Source organism: Mesocricetus auratus, unplaced genomic scaffold (assembly GCF_017639785.1).
Source record: "Mesocricetus auratus isolate SY011 unplaced genomic scaffold, BCM_Maur_2.0 Super-Scaffold_100025, whole genome shotgun sequence".
Classification (NCBI taxonomy): Eukaryota; Metazoa; Chordata; class Mammalia; order Rodentia; family Cricetidae; genus Mesocricetus; species Mesocricetus auratus.
The window spans coordinates 14,305,070-14,326,792 of record NW_024429206.1 but is presented as its reverse complement, the minus strand read 5'-3'; the positions used below and the strand labels follow the sequence as shown (position 1 = coordinate 14,326,792).

General features: G+C 47.7%; 1 protein-coding gene across 4 annotated transcripts in view; it reads right to left on the bottom strand.

Annotated features, from left to right (window-relative positions):
• Positions 1 to 6,654: 6,654 nt before the first annotated feature.
• Positions 6,655 to 21,723, bottom strand: part of Cfap251 (cilia and flagella associated protein 251) — a 74,688-nt gene continuing 59,619 nt past the window's right edge. Inside the window, exons 20-22 of one of the 4 annotated variants that reach the window (XM_040731121.1) lie at positions 10,329 to 10,557; positions 8,549 to 8,650; positions 6,655 to 6,917 (exon numbers count right to left, since the gene is read on the bottom strand). In XM_040731121.1, coding sequence (XP_040587055.1) covers positions 6,805 to 6,917; positions 8,549 to 8,650; positions 10,329 to 10,557 — 444 coding nt within the window. In that variant the 3' untranslated portion in view covers positions 6,655 to 6,804. Of the gene's footprint in view, positions 6,918 to 8,548; positions 8,651 to 10,328; positions 10,558 to 11,028; positions 11,183 to 14,816; positions 15,820 to 21,723 lie in introns of those variants that run through there. The other 3 variants (XM_040731122.1, XR_005870929.1, XM_040731124.1) reach the window with 3 other exon arrangements.

The following is a 21,723-nucleotide window of genomic DNA, read 5'->3' as shown; positions in this document are numbered from 1 at the left end:
TTTCAGTTAGCATGTGCTCAAGGCTCATCCATGTTGTAGCATGTACTAATATTTCTTCTTGAGGCTAAAATGAAAATTATAAAAATATGGCTAAGCAGTATTTGGTTATATAACTATGCTAGAGTTTGTCTTCTCATTTGCTGTGCGCTGGCTTGCCTCTATCTTTTGTCTTTTACAAATGATGTTGCTATGAATGTTAGTGTTGGGTTTTGTGTGGATAATTCCCCTTTGTTTGGCTATGCTAAATATTTTCAGGGACTTCCAAACCACTTTCCAAAGCAAGACCTTTTTATATCCCATTGGCAATGTGCGATGAGTCTAACTTTGCCGACTCCTTACCGACATTTGTCATTGGCAGTCTTTTTTATTTAGCCAGTTTGGCTAGTGAAGTGGTATTACAGTGTGGTTTTTATTTGCCTTTATTTATTTGCTTATTTTTGAGACAGGGTCTTGCTATGTAGCCCTGGCTGACCCCAAACTTGAGGCCATTGTGCTGCTTCTGTCTTCTGAGTGCTGGGATTATAGGTGTATGCCATCACACCCAGCTCTTCCCATTGTTTTTTAAAAACACAGTGTATGTGTGTTTGTGTGTTCATGCTTGCGGGCGTGTGCGTGTGTCACGGTGCATGTGTCATGGTATGTGTGGAGGTCAGAAGACAGTGTCCAAGGAGCAGTTCTTCACGTGGCTCACAGGGCTCCCACTCAGGTCGTCAGCCTTGTCTGCAAGCCCCTTACCAGCTGAGCCATCTTGCTGGCACACACTCAGCTTCTGATTTTCACTTTAGAAGAAACATCGAGGCGAAAGAGAAAGGTGTGTGGGAGGCATGGTCTTGGCCAGCCTGTGGGGCCTGGAAGGTGACATGCGCAGTGGTGGTCCTGCCCAATCTCAGAGCTTGCCTCGCCACAGCTTCTCTCAATTATCTGACGTCTTCCGATAAAACCCCTTCGCACTTAAGCTACCCAGAGCCACCTTCTATTACCACAAACTAGAGGTCGTGATCCATATGTACTCAGCCGCCCCTTCATCTTATTAAGCCTATTTATCCTTTCTGAGTACACTTCCAACACAATCCTTTGTTTTTCTGAACTACGGAACTTCGAAGTTCCTTTTCCCCTATGTCCCTCCACCTCCAAGACTCAAATACGCAAATTTGATCCTCCTCTCCCCTCCATTTTAATCCAAACTAGCTTTTTTGTTTGCTTTTGTTGTTTGTTGGTTGGTTGGTTTTTTTTTTTTTTTTTTTTTTGGTTGTTTGTTTTCGTTTTGTTTTTTTTGAGACAGGGTTTCTCTGTGTAGCCCTGGCTGTCCTGGAACTTGCTCTGTAGATCAGGCTAGCTGGCTTCGAACCCAGAGACCTGCCTTCCTATGCCTTCCAAGTGCTGGGATAAAAGGTATGAACCATACCCCGCTTCTTTTTTTTTTTTTTTTTTGGTTTTTTCGAGACAGGGTTTCTCTGTGGCTTTGGAGGCTGTCCTGGTACTCACTCTGTAGACCAGGCTGGCCTCGAACTCACAGAGATCCGCCTGCCTCTGCCTCCCGAGTGCTGGGATTAAAGGCGTGCGCCACCAACGCCCAGCTTTAAAATGTGTAGCCCAGGCTGGCCTCGAACTCGTGATCCTCCTGCCTCTGCCTCCTTCAGCAAATCCTACCAGCGTGCGCCACCACAACCGGCCATACCCCGCTTCTTGATTTAGTAGTCCAGAGCTGTAATCCACTGCCTCCTCTGGACGGATGTACTCCCACTCTCCCATCCCTGGCCCCCTTGGGATCCTCCAGTTGTCTCTTGCTGTTCCCACTCAGGTGTCACCCCCTGGGACATCTTGCTTCATTTATGTAATTTCTCCTTCCCATCTGATCCCTTCCTCCCCTGCACTGTCCCTGCCCTGACCCCAGGTCTCTCTCAAGAGGCCTGTTTCTCAGTAATGTAACCTTCTTAAGGCAAGAACCAGGCTGGCTGTCACAATGTAGCACAGAGTAGCACATTCACGGCTGGCTGACACTGGGCCATTGTTAGCTTGGGCATATGAGGGTGGCAAGCTCTGCCCTGGCTCTATCCCCAGCATAGTAAACAATACAGAACAAACAAGCAAAAAAGAATTAAAAACAGTTTTCAGCCAGGAGTGTGGCTCAGTGGTCTAGCATGTGCTTAGCATGTTCAAGGCCCCAGCATCACCTTCAATGGAAACCTTGAAAGACTGAATAGGTACCCGTCAAGGACTCAAGACCCGTGGGACTGAAATACTCTTTGAGTTTTGACCTCGGTTTAGTTTCACGAAAGAGCATATCAGCTCCAGGGTTGGTACTACTTGAAGCTTATATGGCTCAGTAAGGAAAGGTGTTTGCTGTCAAACCTGATGATCTGAATCCCCAAACCCTCATGGTAGAAGGCCAGAAGTGACTCCTGAAAGCTGCCCTCTGACCTTCGTATGCATGTGTCTCTCCTCTCACAACAGTAAGAAAATAAACGCAATAAAACTGAAAGGGGCCGGGCGTTGGTGGCACACGCCTTTAATCCCAGCACTTGGGATGCAGAGGCAGGTGGATCTCTGTGAGTTCGAGGCCAGCTTGGTCTACAGAGCTAGTTCCAGGACAGCCTCCAAAGCCACAGAGAAACCCTGTCTCGAGAAAAAAAAAAAAAAAAAAAACTGAAAGGGAACACAGAGTGGCAGGGCAAGCTTCCACTTACAACGTTTGGTGGTCTCTGTTCTTCCGGCCCCTTCTGTGTATGAAAGCAGCATTTTTGTTCAGACACAGGAGGATCGCATGTGAAATGACAAGGCACCAAGGAAGTAACTCAGAGATCACCATGTCAGGGCATCACACGCGCGCACACACACACACACACACACACCACCCTTCTCTAGCTCCCGGCTTGGGGGTACACGGTATGGAATGCTCTCCTTTCTTGCATGGTTCACCCTGACTACTTCTGCAGAATACAGTCCTCTCTGATGTCAGTCTTCTGGGGCCCAGGACTTTCTCTCCCAACACAGTGGGACTATTTGTTTAGCACATGCCCCTAGGAGGTAAGAGCCATGCCTGTCTTATTCACAGAGGACAGGCACTTCACAGGGGACAGCTAACTCTGGCATAGTAGTCTCTGGCGTGTAGTAAATACAAGGAACCCGGGATTGGGTAAACAATGAAGTTCTTTGATCTTGGCTTATGAATGAAGACATGAGGGGTTGGTGGTGCAGTTAAGATGTAAGGAGTCTGCCTAGCATGCATAAAAGCCCTAGGTTTGGGCTGGAGAGATGGCTCAGTGGTTGAGAGAGAGGTCTGGCTGCTGCTCATCCAGAGGACCCGGGTTCAGTTCGCAGCACCCACACGGTGGCTCACAACCAGTAACTCCAGTTCTAGGCAAATCTGATGCCCTCTTCTCACTATGAAGGTCGCTTCGCGCACGAGGTGCATTTATCGTTGCCTCTGCCTCCCGACTGCGGGGTTACAGGTGTGTATCTGAATTGCAGGTCCCTGACTCCTTTCTTCTTCATCTCCCAGCAAGCAGAGAGAGCAGAGGGTAGGTAAATGACATGAACATAGGGTGGCAACTTGATCCTGGTTCCCAAGGCCCTCTGTTTATTGCAGTCAGTTGTGAAACAGCTGCCTCTGGGGACCTGCTGGCCAAACCCTTAGAGAACATGCTCACCACACACGCACCTGTGGCTCCAGGAGCTGCAGCTCCAGGATGCAAATGTCTCAAAGAAAATCCATGCAGTTTGCACTGCTTAGGATGAGTTAAGACTGTCAGAAACCCGGGGCATCTGGTGTGGTAGGCGCCAGTGCTCTCGGGAATGTTCACTGGGGAAAGACACAGACAAGGCAGCACAGGCGGGTGGTGATGGAGACCCCAGCTTTCGTAGAGGCTGGGGATGTGGCTCAGTGGCAAAGCATTTGCTTAGCATGGACAGGAACCTGAATGTAACACAGCAAAAATAAAACACCCCCCCTTTTGTTTTTTTCAAGACAGGGTTAGAAGCCATCCTCATCTACATCAACATCTACATAAAAGCCATCAATAAATAAACAGTAAAGGACACTGAAGTTTCTGGTGTGCTCAGTCAGTCTACAAATACTGCGGATCCAGGCTCTAACCTAGGAGAGACTCCCTTCTGAGTGTATGTTATGATGCTCAAACCATAGTCCCGGGAGAAGTTAATTCTTGTCAGGCAACTTCTCAGTTCTCTGGTACAATCTCTGCCTGAGATAATAATAGCTTTTGTCCTATTGGGAGTGGCACCCTGTGCCAGGACTGCTTTGTCACTTTCTTTTTTTTTTTTTTTTTTTTTTTTTTTGGTTTTTCGAGACAGGGTTTCTCTGTGGCTTTGGAGGCTGTCCTGGAACTAGCTCTTGTAGACCAGGCTGGCCTCGAACTCACAGAGATCTGCCTGCCTCTGCCTCCCGAGTGCTGGGATTAAAGGCGTGCGCCACCAACGCCCGGCTGCTTTGTCACTTTCAATCCTCGACATCTCCCCAGGACAAAACTGAGGTCTAAGGGCTTAGCCACACCCAAGGGCTCACAGGTAGCTACAAAGTAACAGAAGCAGACCAGAGACCCAGTCCCTGGGTTTCCAGTGCAAATGCTGTCCTAGGCACACACAGTGCTCAGAGCATGCTGGGAATGGGTGGCCGAATGGAGAAGATGCATGGGTACTGGGGGGGGGGGTGGCTCTGGGAGACCACTCACTACAGGTCTGTGAATTCACGGTCTCACAGTAACACACAGCCTCCTAGCCAGAAGGCTCATCTTTCAAAGAAACATTCTGATAAGGATTTTAGTGTTCAGGTTTCTGTCCTTCGCTCTGAACCGACAAGCTCTGTGACTTCGGAGCCTCTCCATATTATCTCCACCCCTAGGATCAGTGGCCAGGGAGGACGGTGCTGGCCTGTCCTCTCCTTTACTGGAGTCCCTGAAGCTGCTGACTGACTCTGCTTTGGTCAAGTACACCAAGAGACAACATAATCAAGTCACCTGCTGGAAGTGTCCCTGGGGAAGGGTCCCTTGGCCATGCTGCGATGGACAGGGTGGGACACCACAAACTCTGCCATCCCTGGCTCTTTTGGTCTTCCTGGAGAAATGTCCATAGCTACGACCTTGGCCTTCCTTCTCTGTGGCTGGCTGAGCACGGAGTCCTAACTTGCCGCTGATGGTGACAGCAGCCCTGGTGGGTTCAAGTGGCACCAACAATTTTGCTCACAACCCCTGCAATATATGTAGTCAGGAACTGCGAGATGAATATTTGTGCTATATTTGATAAAGGAAGGACCTGCCTGGTGTCCAGGCCCGTGCCCAATTCCAGCCTTTTTGTTCTTAAGAGAACACGTTATTTGTGAGTTTCCCGTTCCCTAAAATGTCCCCAGGAACTTTTTAACTAGCTTGGTAATATATCTCCTAGGCCCTTAGCAGCTACAAAATCGATTCATAAAGCTTTTGCTTCTTTTCCCTGATTTTTTTTTAAAGCACAAAACATAAACCAAATTGCAAAGCCCTAGTGACATGCTCCAACAAGCAGGTGCCTGCAGAACCTTGGCTCCTGCCGCCTGCCTCAAGGTCACCATGACACAGCCTGGTTTGGGGAAGATGGTTATGTTCCAGACTATTCCAAAGACCCTCAGTGCGACAAACTGGCAGCTGCACACTCAAGAGGAGGCTTGGTGCATGTACAGATGCGGATACAGTTCTGTCTCTCTCATGCGCCACAGGAAAAATGTTCTGTGAAGGGTCAGAAATGTTTCCTCAGGGCTGCAGAGGTGGCTCAATGGTTATGAGCACTGTCTGCTCTTCCAGAGGACCTGGGTTCAATTCCCACCTCTCTCCCACATGCCATCTCACAACTGTCTGTAGTTCCAGTTGGGGGGGGGGCTCTGATACCCTCTCACAGACAGACATGCAGGCAGGACATCAATGTACATAAAATAGAAAAAACATTTTTCTTAAATGTTTACCCCCCCCAAAAGGGAAATGTCTCCTTAATGCTTCTGTGTACGGAGAAGGCCCTGGTGGGGGTGGGCAGGTTCCGCTGGACTGAGTCTAATGGAGGTAACACTGGGGATACTTGCTGGAACGGGACCTTAGAACTGAGGGCAAACTCGAAAAGTAGACCATAGCGCTCTCTTATTATGCCACAGCGCAGGAACGAAACATCACTGTGAACTTAAAGATGTCCCTTAATGTCGTTGCTTTTGCCCATTGAGTGCACTGCGGTCCAGCAGAGGGTGAGGTGGGGAAGCCTCGCTTGTCAGCTGTCTCGTGAAGGAGCCGGGCTCTGCGGCTTCTGACCCGGGTGCAGTCCGTGGGACTCAGACTGCTTCTGCATTTTCTTTGGCAATTGCCGCCAGAGTTAAGCATGGCCGGTGGTGCTTGTTGGAACGGCCACGCACAACTGCTTGGGTGTTCTGCTGAGAAAGAAAACAGTCTGGGACTCCCAGGAGCCCAGAACACCTCCTCCCAGTCACGGAGGCCGGCAGTGCAGACAGCACTCCAAAGGAAGTGCTGACGGTGATGTCCACGGAGCACATACACCACGAGGAAGGCCTGCCGCCAGCTGAGCCACCCCACAGCAGGCCCGGGGACCCAGCTGCCATGACTGTCCCCACCTTTGCCCACTCTTCTCACTCACAGACAGTGCAATGTCCACCTTTGCAAATTCCACTGCCTGTGAGAAATTGGCTTTTAATGTCTTAGATGCTCTAAAACTCAGGGTGGGAGTAGGCGCGTACAGAAAAAGGAACACTCTCGGGAAGTGCACACGCGTGTGCAAGCACACACGAAGTCCTTTGCGCTGCCAACATTCTCAGTGACTTCACTCATGCGACTGTCCAGAACTGTCGGAAATGGCTAGGCCAAGAATTTCGGTTGTGAATATTTCTGCAGTGATTTCGTCTGGAAGTTCTTTTTCCAGGCAGATTTCTGGATCTGGACAGGCAAGAAAAGAAAACCAAATGCCTTTGCGGTGATGAAGCTCCCAAGAAGAGGGAGTTCTCAAAAAACCCAAGGGAACGACACAAGGCGAAAGAGGGAGGCGGGCTGGAGAGGCAGCTCAAGCCATCTGTAGCCCCAGGGGACCCCGCGCTCTCTTCTGGCCTCCCTGGGCACCAGGCATGCACGTGGAACACAGATACACACTCAGGCAGAACGCCCTACACACACAACAAAAGCCTTGGCAGAAAAGAGGAAGCAGGCAGTACTGTGTGCTAAGGGCCACCTTTGACTCTTCAAACTAGTCGTTATGGAGAGAGACCTGTTAACCTCCGAGCATGTGAGGAGAGCCCCTCCCATCAAGCACACTCCAAGGCTCGGATGACTTGGGAGAGCTTGAAGCTGATGGGGACATGTCATGGAGGATAAAGTGCTCTCCATACAAGTGAGGATGGACTTCGGATTCCCAGGACCCACACATGTCCATCAGCCTGAGAGGCCTCCTAGCCAGCTCCAGGTGGGCAGACGGGGGGTTTGGGCGATAACTGAGTGGACCCTCCATGACTGAAGAGCCCCAGGTTTGACGAGAGGCCCTGTCTTCATGAATATAGGAAAAAACGATGGGGAAGACACATGATGCTTGCTTTCAGCTTCCACACTCACACACAGACACATGTGCATGCATAACTATTGGCACACACACAAACAAGAACTCACACCTGCGCATCGTACACATGTGCACACGCAAGAAGAATAAAAGAACTAGAAATGCGTGAGGCGGTTCAGTGGGTGACGTCATTTGTCTCCATAAAGACATGGGCTCTGTCTATCATCAGGACTGACAAGGTAGGAGGAGAGAGAACACATGCGCACTCACAGACACGCATGCACACATGCACACACGCAAGTGCATGCACACACACACATACGCACACACATGCACACATGCAGGGACACATGCACACACAGACAGAATAGAAAAAGACATAAAAGGAAACTTTTAAGAAAAAGAACTTGGAGCCAGTACACACTTATAATCCTGGCACTTGGGAGGCAGGAGGATCAGAAGTCCAAGGCTAGCCCAGGCTACATAAAGAGACCAATCACATATTAAAAAGAAAAAGCCATGCATGGTTGCACATGTCTTTAACCTCAGCACTCAGGAGGCAACAGGTGGATCTCTGTGACCTTGAAGCCAGCTTTGACTACATAGTGAGTTCCAGGCCAGCCAAGGACCTTAATTTCAGGCTGAGGCAGGTGGGATCTCTGAGTTCAAGGTCAGTCTAGACTACTTAGTGACTTCAAGGACAGCCAGAGCTTCATAGGGAAATCCTGTCTGAAGGAAAGAGAGAGGGAAGGAGGCCAGGAGGAAAAGGAGGGGAAGGAAGGAGGGAAGGGAGGTAGGGAAGGGAGGAAGGCACAAGGCCAGAAGACATCCCAGGACAAGCAGAGCTCTCATCTGGCTCAAACTTGCTGTCATCACCTATTCAAGGGATTCCTAGCAGACTGACTCTGTTGTGTGCAGGGTCTTAAGGAGAGTGGCCTGCACCAGTCGGGAGGAACAAATGCACTTAAGTCTATAACAAATTAGTGAGCGGCTGCTACAAGCCCAGACAAAGGCCAAGTACCTCTGACGGCGGTGGCTGCAGGCTCCGATTTCCACCCTTCAGGGTTCAGGCCAAACAGGGTCGCGAAGCAGTCATACATTTCTTCCTCTGTCATGTGCTCGCCTGGGCATGGGGGGGGTAAAAGGAGTCTGGTTAACTTTGGGGCTCTAACATCGGGGTTGAGAACTATGAGAAGGTCTATTGTTTGTTGTGAAGCTGGGTCTCCTGTATCACAGCCTGGCCTCAAACTCTATGAAGCTAGGATGACCTTTGAACTCCCAATCTTCTTGCCTCCACCTCCCAAGTGCTAGGATTATAGATTTGGGCCACCAGACCGGGTTTAGGCGGTACTGTGGATCCAACCCAGATCTTGGAGCATGGTAGGCAAGCACTGTATGACTGAGCTACACCTCCAGCCCTGCTGGGAACGTTCCATCATCCTGCCTGGACTTCCAGAGTGCTGGGATCCCAGTTGTGTGCCACCCCTCAGGCTAGAGAGCTCTCTCTTCTTAAATTTTACATTGTGTGTGTGTGTGTGTGTGTGTGTGTGTGTGTGTGTGTGTGTGCATGTTCAGAGGTCAGCGGACAGCTTCTGTTCTCTCCCGCCTCTCTGTGGGTCTTAGAGACTGAACTTGGGTCACTAGACTTAGCAGTGAGCACATTATCGGCTGAGAGCCATCTCACTGGCCCAGAGAACTTAAAAATTGTACTCTGCCATTCTTAAATAGAAGGACAACCCACAGAGTCCTATTCTGTCACAATACTTCCTTATACGGTGTTACAATGCTGGGAGAAGTCATTGGGGCTTGTAGAAAGAGGCAAGGCGGGCTGGGCGTTGGTGGTGCATGCCTTTAATCCCAGCACTCGAGAGGCAGAGGCAGGCAGATCTCTGTGAGTTCAAGGCCGGGCTGGACCGACAGCCTCTAAAACAATACAGAGAAACCCTGTCTCATAAAAACCAAAAAAAGAAAAAAGAAAAAAAGAAAGAGGCAAGGCAATGCATGCACGAAGGTTGGACTCTGCTTTATTTCAAGCTCCCTCTTCTCAGAGCCATCCCAGGTTGACTGCGATGAAAAACCCTCATACTTGTCAGATATGCAAGGCAGTTCAAGACCCTCACACAGGAGGTGTGGTCGTGATATCATGAACCATCATGACCTTATTATAGCCCAAGGAGATTGGTAAACTGGCAAACACCTCCCTATTTTACAAGCCAAGCTGGGTGTGGTGGTGTATGCCTCCAATCCCAGACGGAACTAGGGAGGTTGAGGCAGGAGGATGAAGAGGCTAGCCCCAGCTACAAAACATCATCAACTCAAGGCTAGCCTGGGCTACAAAAAAACAGCACAGGAGCATGCCGAGACTGGAAGTCTTGGGAAGCTGCGTGAGGAGCACATTTTTCTTTACGTATGTTTTGCACTTTTACTTATTTATTTTGTGGATGAAGGGAGGCACACGTGCCATGACCTGTGCTTGGAGGTTGGAGTACAACTTTTTCCGCCATGTGGGTTCTGGGTGTTGAACTCAGGTCATCCGGCTTTGTGGCAAACACCTTTACCCACTGTGTCACCTTGCCAGTCCATGGGTCACATGTTTCTCATTCCTAGGTCAGGGACCTTCTCATTAGTCCATACTTGTCAGATATGCAAGACAGTACGAGATGGCCCTGGAGGGTGACACCCGGCCACATGGCTGTTCCTCACAACAGATGGAGATCCCCACGAGTCTGCGTGCCCTGGCCAGACCTTCTCTGTTGGGAATGGCTCAAGGATGCCACCAGATGTCCTTGCTTGCATGTTACCTTTAGTGAGGAGTAAGTTCAGGAAATCCTCTCTCCGAATAGCCTTTTTCCCTTGGGAATTGGTGAAGCCCAGCACGTCAAAGCTATTCTGGATGCCAGCCAGGGTGTTCCCAAAAGGTGGCCTATGATTGAGATAAACTTTGAGGAAATCCGGTAAGTTGATTTTGTCGATCAGCCTCCCAGTGTCCACGTATTCGCTAAACTTGATCTCATTAAACATGTCATCAATCTAGAGAAAGAACAGAAAACAAAACAAAGACTGTGGTTCACACAAAAGATACTTGGCTATGCTGCTCGTGAAAGCTGTTGGAGGAGCGTGTGCTATGTCCTCCTAGGCATGGTCCTGAAGTCCTAACCTTGGGGGCCTTGTAGGAAATGGGGCCACTGCAGATGTAATTATAAATGAGGTCCTGCTAGAGCAGGGTGGCTTTCAATCCAATGTATCCATCATTGTGCCATTACAGTTTGGAGCCACACACACCTGTTTCCTCGTGGCCAGGAAACAGAATGCAAGTGTCAGAATGTAGGAGGAGCCCCAACCCGACAGCTGTCACAGGGAGCATATGGCACCGAGGACACTGATTTTAGATTCTATCAGAGGATGAAATTTTGTTGATTTTGTTCATTCTAGTGCCCTGGACACAGTCCTTACATCAAAATTAGATAAACTAACAGATAAGTAACTTTTTGGAAGACTTACTTTCTGAGTATGTCTATGCACACGTGTCTCTCTGTATACACACGTGTGAGTGCAGGTACGTGCGTACGCCAGAGGAGGATGTGGAACCCTTTGGAGCTGGAGTCACAGGTGGCTGTGAGGCTGCCCGATGGTACAGGAACCAAACTCTGGTCCTCTGCAGGAACAGCAAGCGTTCTTAACACCTGAGCCATCTCTCCAGTCCCTAGCTTCTTTTGTTTTTAAGCCACCCAATCCTGAAGATGTCACACTGTCCATACCATGTAGCTGTCACAAATACTATTCTACTATGTCACTTTTCACCCTGAGGATTAACCACTTCCTTATCCTGAGATATGTGTTAGTTCGTTTTAAGGATAGAATCTAGCCAAGCTTGCTGGTACACACCTGTTTCCTTGTAGTCAGGAAATAGAGGCAGCAACGTTGTCATAAGTTCGAGACCAATCTGTGTCTACACTGCAAGTTCTATGTTAGCTAGGGCTAGACAGCAAGATGCTGTTTCAATAAACAAGCAAAAAGAGTGCTTCCAAAACTATGAAGATAGAACCTACAAGAATTTAAAAATAGCGAGGCGTTGGTGGTGCACACCTTTAATCCCAGCACTCGGGAGGCAGAGGCAGGCGGATCTCTGTGAGTTCCAGACCAGCCTGGTCTACAGAGCGAGTTCCAGGACAGCCTCCAAAGCCACAGAGAAACCCTGTCTCGAAAAGCCAAAAAAAAAAAAAAAAAGAATTTAAAAATAAGTTTAGCTGAATAAGTATTTCAAAGAGCAACTCAAATATGTGACTTACACCCGAGTAAATTTATTTTTTTAAATGAATTTTTAAAGTTAGTATACAGCCAGCTGTGGTGATGCAGGCCTGTAATTATAGCACTCAGGAGGCAGAAATAGAGGCAGGTGGACCTCTGTAAGTCCGAGGCCAGCCTGGTTTGCACAGTGAGCTTCAAGTCAGACAGAGCTGCGTAGTGAGGCCTTGTCTCATGAAAAAAGAAAAGGATTCTAAGAAATTCACTAAAATCTATTAGAACTGGTAAACAAGTTTCAGTGATATTTCAGGGCATGATATCAATATGTGAAAATCAGAGTTGAAGAGATGGCTCAACAGTTAAGAGCAGTAACAGCTGGTTTCCAGCACCCACACGACAGCTTGTAACCATCCACAACTCCAGTTCTGATGCCTTCTTCTGACCTGAGCAGGCACTGCACACACATGGTGCACATACATACATGAAGGTAAAACACTCACATGCATAAAATAAAAAGTTCAGTATTTGAAAATCAATTGTATTTTTATACAATGGACACCATGAAGAAATAATCCCATTTCCTTCTTTTTGTTTTTTGGTTTTTTTTTTTTTTTTGGTTTTTGGTTTTGTTTTTTTTTTGAGACAGGGTTTTGTAGCTTTGGAGGCTGTCCTGGAACTCACTTTGTAGACCAGGCTAGCCTCGAACTCACAGAGATCCGCCTGCCTCTGCCTCCCGAGTGCTGGGATTAAAGGCGTGCGCCACCAACGCCCGGCTGCTGGTTTTAATCTTAATTTTATTTTTTTATTATTCTATTTGAGACAGGGTCTCATTGAGTTGCCCTGACTTGCCCAGGATCCACTCTGTAGACCAGGCTGACCTGAAACTCTCAGAGATGCACCTGCTTCTGCCTCCAGAGTGCTAAGATTAAAGACATGGGCCGCCACATCTGGCTTAATTTTTATTTTTTCTGACCTAGCTTGTGATCCAATTGCCTCCAGCCAGTTACTCATTTTTTATTATGATTTTTAAAGCTACCAACTAACTAAAGAAGAAAATTATCAGCACCTCTCTATTCCTCCATGCGGCGCTTTCCTGAGACGTCAGGGATCTCACGCTTCGTGGAAACACTACCCAGGTTCTCATTTCTCACCACCTCACTGGTTTATATGTTTTGTTACTTGAGCACGTGTCTCCAAACCAGGGGTTATTTACTTTCACTTTAAGGATACTTAAAAACAGATGATTTAAAACCTGTTGCTCTCAATCTGTTCCCTGCACAACTTCAGCCTGCTGGGGCCTCCGTTTTCATTCTTTCCCTTGCAGAATTTTGCTGCGTAGATACATGTGTCACGTTGGAGGGAAAAGGTGTGAAGTAGAACTGTTAGATCCTGGCAGCCTGCGCTCTTGGGAAACAGCATTATTGGTTACGAGGAACTGTAACCGAAACTGTGGACAATGCTGCATAGGATTAACTGGGTTTACATTAGACACAATTGTGCCTTGGATTATACATGAGTTTTATGCATATTAAAAACTGTTAGCAGCGCATGCCTTTAATCCCAGCACTAGGGAAGCAGAAGCAGGTGGATCTCTGTAAGTTCACTATAAAGTGAGTTCCAGGACAGCCAGGACTACATAGAGAAACCCTGTCTCAGAAAAAAAAAAAACCTGTTAGGATATTAACATGTTATGCTATGTGAATAGTACAAGGCAAAAAGATATATATTATCTAGAGAGGTTTTTAATTTTAGTAATTTTAAAGATTTATTTATTTTTAGTTTATATGTATGAATGTTTGCTTACATTATGTGATTGATGACTGAGAGGAACAGAAGGGTGTGTCAGACCTCCTGATGTGCAGTTACTGATGGCTGTGAGCTGTCTTGTGGGTACTGGAAAGTGAACCTGGGTCCTCTGCAAGAGCAGCAACTTTTTTTTTATTTTTATTTTATGTGCATTGGTGTTTTGCCTGCATGTATGACTGTGAGAGTGTCAGGTCCAGGAGTTACAGGCAGTTGTGAACTGCTGTGTGGGTCCTGGGAATTGAACCCTGATCCTCTGGAAGATCAGTCAGTGCCCTTATCTGCTGAGCCATCTCTCCAGTTCCAATTTTAATGATTTTAATAGTATCAGGGCTGGAGAGACGACGGTTCAGTAGCTGAGAGCACCCGGGTTTGATTCCTACCACACACATGGTGGCCCACAACTGTGACTCTAGTTCCAGGGGATTTAATGCCCTTGCTGGCCTCTGTGGACACCAGGCATGTAAGAGATGTACAAATATACATGCATGTGAAACACCCATATACACAAACATTTTTAAAAGGTAAAATGTACTAATTTTAATATTGTTAAAATATACACACACACTATTATTTACTTAGTAGAGAGTAAAGTTAAGTGGTAATTTCAGAGAACAATCTATCTTCAAATTCCAACACTGCCATTTTCTGTGTATGGCTTCCTGAGTGAGTTAATACTAGTTATTTCCAACTTTCTTATCTTGAGAGTGGAGCAAAGCATAACACATACGCACTGGGGTGGCTTGTGCTTTGTTTAGTCTGGGTTTTATTTTTGAGAATTTTTTGAGACAGGGTCTCATGTAGCCTGACCTTGCTATGCAGTGGAGCATGACCTTGAACTTCTGACCTCAGAGGCGTGTGCCAGCATGCCAGGTTTATGTGGTGCTGGGGCCACACCCAGGCCTTCCTGCATGCTAGGGGAGCCCTCTGCATCTCAGCTGCATCTCCTGCCTGCACTGGGTTGTTTTGAAGCATGGAAGTAAAGTGTCTGCATTGGGTAGGGACTGAACAGACAGTAATTATACTGTGATTATTATATTTTCTATGTGCTTACTAATTAGAATTCATGTAATTGCAATATAAATTATAATTCTATGTTAATGACATATGATCAGATTTATAAATAATAAGTATATAAATTATAATGCATATACATTACTGATGGAATATATGATTTAGCTCAATTCCTAAGTATGGGACTATGATGACAAAGGGAATTGAAATGTCTGCATTAGTCATACCCAGAGAGTCCCAAGGTCTCACAAGCATCGGCAGCACAAACCACTCAGGTGATTTGCTTCTTCCTCTCTAGCAATCACTGCTTGGGCTGTCGACATGGCTCAGAGTGTAAGAGGGCTTGCTGCAGCAGCCTGGCTTCTTGAGTTCAATCCCTGGTGAGAGACTGAATCTAGAAAGTTGTCCTCTGACCTCCACAAGTACACATCATTCACACATAATAAGTTGGCAGCTTGGCACCCCCCAATTGCTTCCTGGGCCTGTCTGCTGGCAGGTTCTGTGGCATGTCAAAACGAGGTTCCTGCTCAGGAGGAGCACTGTAGGGATAGGAGTGTCCCACCCAGCCTCTTCGGTATGCCCTGGAGTGGAGGCGACTCTGGAGATTCAGGTGGCCCAGATGATCACATAGAATGCTTTGCTGTCGTCAGCCGGGCCTTCTGTGGTATTCTCCCCTAGTCCGTCATCCGCTGAGGCAGGGGGCCAGTCCATCAGCATGGAGAGCTTTCCCAAGTCCTGAGGGCAGCTCCTGTGGCCAGAGACCCCGATTTCATTAGTTCGGGCACAGAGTCAGTCACACTATGTGAAGTATGACTGAGATTGTGAAGCCTGTCTCCAAGGCGAGGGTTCTCCAACTGCTCAGGCTGAAAGGCCTTGTTAACAAGTGGGCACTCCCACTGACTCAGTGAGCCAGGAGTTGGGGATGGGAATAGAGTGTTTGCACATCCTCAGGAGACTCTAAGCTTAGAGCCGCTGTTCAGCGGGGGAGGGTTCCACAAAGGTGACATTCGTGCCGGAAAGTCAGCACCAAGCCTGTGGCTTTCAGCAGGGCGAGGGCAGGTGGCAGCTGGTCCTTTGGGTTTGCATCTGTTCCCCTGGGAAACTGCAGAAGTGGCTCTCAACTCTACTTCCTCTGCTGCTGTGTAGACAGAGCCCGGCCTCACATGAATGAATATGTGAGTGAATGAACGAAGCAAGCGGTGATGGACCTCGGAGGGGGAGGGACGTCTCCTAGAATTCACAAAAGCAGCCTTGGAGAGATGGCTCAGTGAAGAGTGCTTGGGGCTCTCTAGAGGACCCAAGTTCACCTTCAAGAACGCATGTTTGGAAACTCACAACTGCCTGTGACTCCAGCTTCAAAGGTCCTGACGCACCCTCTTTTGGCTTCTGAGGACACCTGCATTCACACACACACACACTTAAAAATAAAAATCAGTCAGGCCGGGTGGTGGTGGCACACGCCTTTAATCCCAGCACTCGGGTGGCAGAGGCAGGTGGATCTCTGTGAGTTTTTGGTCAGCCTGGTCTCCATAATGAGTTCCTGGATAGCTAAGGATATTTAGTAAGAGACCATCTCAAAAAAAAAATCACAAAAGCCTCATTTGGAGTAGTCACCTCCTGCCAGAGTTTGTGAGGCCCAACGTCTAGTGCTGACTCAGCATTAGTTTGAGGTAGAACATTTATTGAATGATTTCTCACCTGATGAATAATCTGTTTTTGTTTTTTGAGACAGGGTTTCTGTGTATAGTCCTAGCTGTCCAGGAACTCACTCTGTAGACCAGGCTGGCCTCAAACTCAGAGATCCACCTGCCTCTGCCTCCCGAGTGCTGGGATTAAAGGTGTGCACCACCACCTCCCTGTGAATATTTTAAACCTTTAGACATGCAGCGTGCTGGCCCTTGTTGGTGTTGCTACCACAGACCCTGCAACACAGGGGTGACCTGAGTCCTTCCGGTGGAACAATTTCCCTTCAGCCCATTGCTGAACCCTGAAGGCCTTTTGGTTTACAGTCCCTGTTTTCAGCCATAGGAAGCCACTGAGGGCTTCTGAGTCATGCTTTATAATTAAGTTTTATTAGCTCCTTATTAAATGGAGAGGAACATGATACACTTGAACTAAGGCCTTTCCCATTTTCAGAGGAAGGCTCTGGGTGTCAGAGGCTCACAGGGCTGGAGGACGCTCCATACTCCCCACACGCTCTTCCTGTCGCACAAGACTCTAGAACATCTTTGACAAAGGGTGTCAGCCCTTCGCCACAGCTCATCCTGCAGGCCTCTCTCCCTCTCCTGTCGTCCACGCCAGCCATCTCACACTGATCTGGGGCAGGACGAGTGCGCTCCAGAGGGTGAACCACAGTCAGGCAGATTCTCTATGCGGCTGTCTGGAGACTCCCGAGCTCCAATGCTACCTACACTCCACTCTGTTCTTAAATCCCTGAGCAGCCTCCTCTCATCCTGGGGACATGGTACCCAAGACCTCAACAGATGCTGGAACAGAAGCACTGAGAGTGCTAACCGTCTAATCACTGCTTTTCTTTTACAGAAAAGGTCTCCCATCACCCAGGCTAGCCTCAAACTCTATATGCAGCCGGGATGACCTTGGAACTTCTGATCCTTCTGCCTCTACCTTCAAGTTGGGAGGACAAGTGCCACTGTACCGTACCCAGTTCCTATGGCCACACCTTTTAATATTAATGAGGCACTTTTCATGCAGAATGCCCGTAGTTTATGTACTTGGAGAATGTCCTCCTCAAAACCCACAGACAGGTACAAGATCTGTTCTTACCATAGATATTACAGCATGTCTTTTTGTCTTTGTTGTTATTGACACTGTTTTGTGGGCAGAGGTATCAAACCCATAGTATTTTTTAATCATTATTTATTTATTTATAGAGTGTTCTTCCTGCATGTCAGATGTGAGCCACTATGTGGTTGCTGGGAATTGAACTCAGAACCTCTGGAAGAGCAGTCAGTGCTCTTATCCTCTGAGCCATCTTTCCAGCCCCAAAAGATGTGCTTTTTTTTTTTTTTTTTTTTTTTTTGGTTTTTCTAGACAGGGTTTCTCTGTGGCTTTGGAGCCTGTCCTGGAACTAGCTCTTGTAGACCAGGCTGGCCTTGAACTCACAGAGATCCGCCTGCCTCTGCATCCCGAGTGCTGGGATTAAAGGCGTGCACCACCACCGCCTGGCCCCAAGCCCATAGTATTGTACATGCTCAGTAAGCACTCTGCCTGGCCCTTCTACCATATTAAGCAGAGAACTTCCCCCCCTTCCCGAGACAGGGTTTCTCTGTATTGCTTTGGAGGTTGTCCTGGAATTTACACCACCAACACCCGGCTTAAGCAGAGAACTTTTAACTTTCCCACCAGAAGCAGCACTTTATGATTTCTGTGGCATAGCCACTTTTCAGCACCACTATGTCTGCACTATGGGGACTTTCAATAATACTGAGAGTGACAAACTACCTTGTGACATTGCAACAGTCTATCAAAAGACAAGCACAGCTACTAAGTAACTAATGGCGGAGGCAAGTCTTCATAGCATGGACGCTTGTTAAAGTTTTAAAGAGATGCTCTTGCCTGAATGCCAAGTCCTGTAGCTTTCCCCCAAAGCCACGAGGGAGGAGTTGATTAGGTGCCCACCACTCTCAGAAATTCTGATCAGGTCCTGGACACTCTGAGGCACCCAGATGCATGCTGGTTCCAGTCAAGAAATTACAGGGATAGAAAGTTCCCCAATAGACAGATCAAAACTCCTGCCTGACAAGGCCGTTCCCCAAGAGTACATGCACAAGAGAAACAGAAAGCTATCCATCCACAGGGGAATGTGTTAGAACCGCACGAGTATTCACGATAGCATCACTCATAAAAGTGCAATGGTAGCAACAACGCAAATGCTCATCAAACCATGAACAAATAAAATGTGGCAAACTCACAGGAATGAAGAAAATAGTATTCAACAATGAAAGGAATGAAGGGGAATCGGAAAGATGGTTCAGCTTTTAGGAATGCTGACTGTCCTTACAGAGGACCTGGATTCTAGCACCCATATGGTAGTTTATAATCATCTGTAACCCAAGTTTCAGTGGATTTAATCTCCTTTTCTGACCTCCATAGGAACCAGAAATGAGCATGGTGCACATACATACATGTAGACAAAATACTCATTTGGGTAACTAAAACAAATAAATCCGAAAAATTTAAAAAGAAGACCCATTATCATCTCCACCACCGTCATCATCAGTACCATCACCACCATCATCATCATCACCACCATCATCACCACCACCACCATCATCATCACCATCAACATCATCATCATCACCACCACCACCACCACCACCACCACCACCACCACCACCACCACCACCACCATCATCAAGGGGGATGAAGAGAAGGCTCAGCAGTTAAAAGTACCTGTTACACTTTGGGAGGACATAATGCTTTCTTCTGGCCTCTATATGCAACTGCACTCATGTGCACAAACCCATACAGGGACACAAAAACACACAGGTAATTAAAAATTAAGGAGCCAGGCAGTAGTAGTGCATACCTTTAACCCCAGCACTCTGGAGACAGAGGCAGGTGGATCTCTGAGTTGGAGGTCAGCCTGGTCTACAGAGTGAGTTCCAGGACAGTCAGGGATACATAGAGAGATCCTGTCTCAAACAAACAAAAAAATTAAATCCTAAAAAAATAAGAATGGAGGTCTGAAGCATGCTACATTCTGAATGAATCTTGAACACACCAGGCCGAGTGAACTAAGCCAGGCATATCGCATACTGTATCATCTATTTTTATGCAATCAAGAATAGACAAGACCACACGGATGAGTGACAGATTGGCAGTTGCCAGGGCTGGGGGAGGAGGGGCAGAAAGTGGCTGATAACGAATATAGGGTTTCTTAAGGGGATGGTAATATCCTGGGGTTGCACAGGGTTGATGACTGCACAACTCTGTGAAAAACCCAAAAACCATTGAACTGCACACAGAAAACAGCTGCATTATATGGTGTGTGTTAAGTTACAGAAAACTTTTTTTTAATGTAGGCAGAGCCATAGCAAAAGCAGGCAACAAACTGTTCAATTTTAGAACATCGGTATCTTAGGAAATATATTTTTCCCACCATCATGGTGCTCCATCCAGTCTCTTATAATCACAAAGCTGGAAGAGATCAGTGCATGCTTGTTGTGAAAGCTTCCAGCAATGGGGACTTAAGAAAAACTAAATGCCCTGGGCAGGGTGTAGTTCAGTGGCCAAGTGCTTGCCTAGCACAGAAACAAACAAACATCCCCAGAAGTCCAGAGACATGCAGGGATCAGCGTGTCCACTCCCATGGTTGTCCTCCCTCTTTGTACCAGGGCACATGTGCAAACATAGAGCACCAGGTCTGAGCTCAGCCTGTGTGGTCCAAACTCTGGCTCTGCCCTCAGGAGCAGAGTGGCAGCGCCAGCTTCCTCCCTGCTCCAAGCTTCACTTTTACCATCTGTAAAATGGACAGAACAAAGAAGGCAAGGGCCAGCATGCTTCCAGAGGCCACTGAGAAGACCAAGCCCCACGGGCATTCTTCAAGGTGCGAGGTGCATGCTGAGGGGCAACAGGAAGACCCCCACCGGCTTTGCACTTGGTGTTAACAGTGTCATCACCTGCTTGCTTTATCCACTCAGGTAGCCTGGGATTCATTTATTGAAATGCTCACGCGGTTTGCCACGCAGTCTTTCTGCAGGGACCTCGCTGGGGGTTGTCTCACTCTAGGTCCTATAACAGCAGACCACCCCTCTAACTTTCAGGATGAAAATAACCTGATATTTGCTTCTCAAAGAAAGCAGGACCCAACACCCTAAGGGCCGCCCTGGGGGCTTTAATCAGAGAAGGAAACTGCACGTGATCTGTGATCTCGTTCTCAAGTTTCTCCCCTCCCTATGGGTGAGCTTGCACCAACTGGCTGTGGTTTCTACCCCAGCTGGGACCAGTTCTAGCAGATTAGCATACAAGGCCTTCAGGGGATCCTGTGTTTTTATCTCCTGGGTTTCGGTCCTGAGTACAAAAGCAATACAAACTATATGCTGGTAGCTTAAGAAAACCCAATAACATAAAACTGTATTACTCCACTCTTCACAACCACACTGCCAACGGGGAACAGCTGTTAAGCAAGCAGGCTTTTCGTGGTTAGGCCCTTGATGGGCTGATGGTGCATGCTGCGATAGAAGCCAAGAAGAGTCAAGAAAAATGAGGCTGTCCCCAGGGTCCCCACAGCAGGAGGCAGGAAGAGCTAGGGGTAGTAGAGGGTGAGAGCCCAGTGGGTGGAGACCAGCCAGGGTTATCACATGCAGTTTGAGGTAAACTGCTATGGAATGAGGTTATATGTGATCCTTTCTGGTGGTTTCTCTTGAGGGAGTGGGCTTCATGTCTGTGTGCAGGGTGAGGAATTGATGAGCCTCAGGCCTGGGGGGAGTGTGGAGGCTTGGAGGGCCTGAGCCTGCTGAAACCACTGTCAGGTTTCAGTTGACCCCAGAGGCCCCAGCTGACCTCAGACTGTACTCAGCAGAAAGTAGGAAGAGTGTATCCAACCAACTTGCACCCCCCAGGAATGAGTGTCATTACAGGCTTGCAACCTGTTCCTTCAGGTTAGGCACATGAATATACAAGTAATAGATAATGATAATTATGATTATTTGGTGGCACTGGGGATTGAACTCTGGACCCTCACACATGCTAAGTAAATGTTCTACCACTGAGACACTGGTAAGTTCATACTGAGACAGAATCTAACTGAGTTGCCCAGACAGGCTTGAACTTATCATTCTCCTGCCCCAGCCTCCTGAGTAGTTAGGATGACAGGCCTGCAGGTCTGGCTATAAAAGCAATTATCAAAGAACTTAGAGCCCCTACCCTTGCTCTTGCTCTCCTGAAGACCAACGTTTCTGTTCTGCCCCATCCTGCAGCTGTTCAGTTCCAAATAAACACACAGAGGCTTATGTTAATTATAAACTGTTTAGCCAATGGCTTAGGCTTCTTACTGGCTAGCTCTCTCTTAATTATTAACCATAACTATTAATCTATGTATTTCCATGTGGCCTTATCTTACTGGAGAATACCCCACATCCTCTCTTCCCAGTAGCTACATGGCATCTCTCT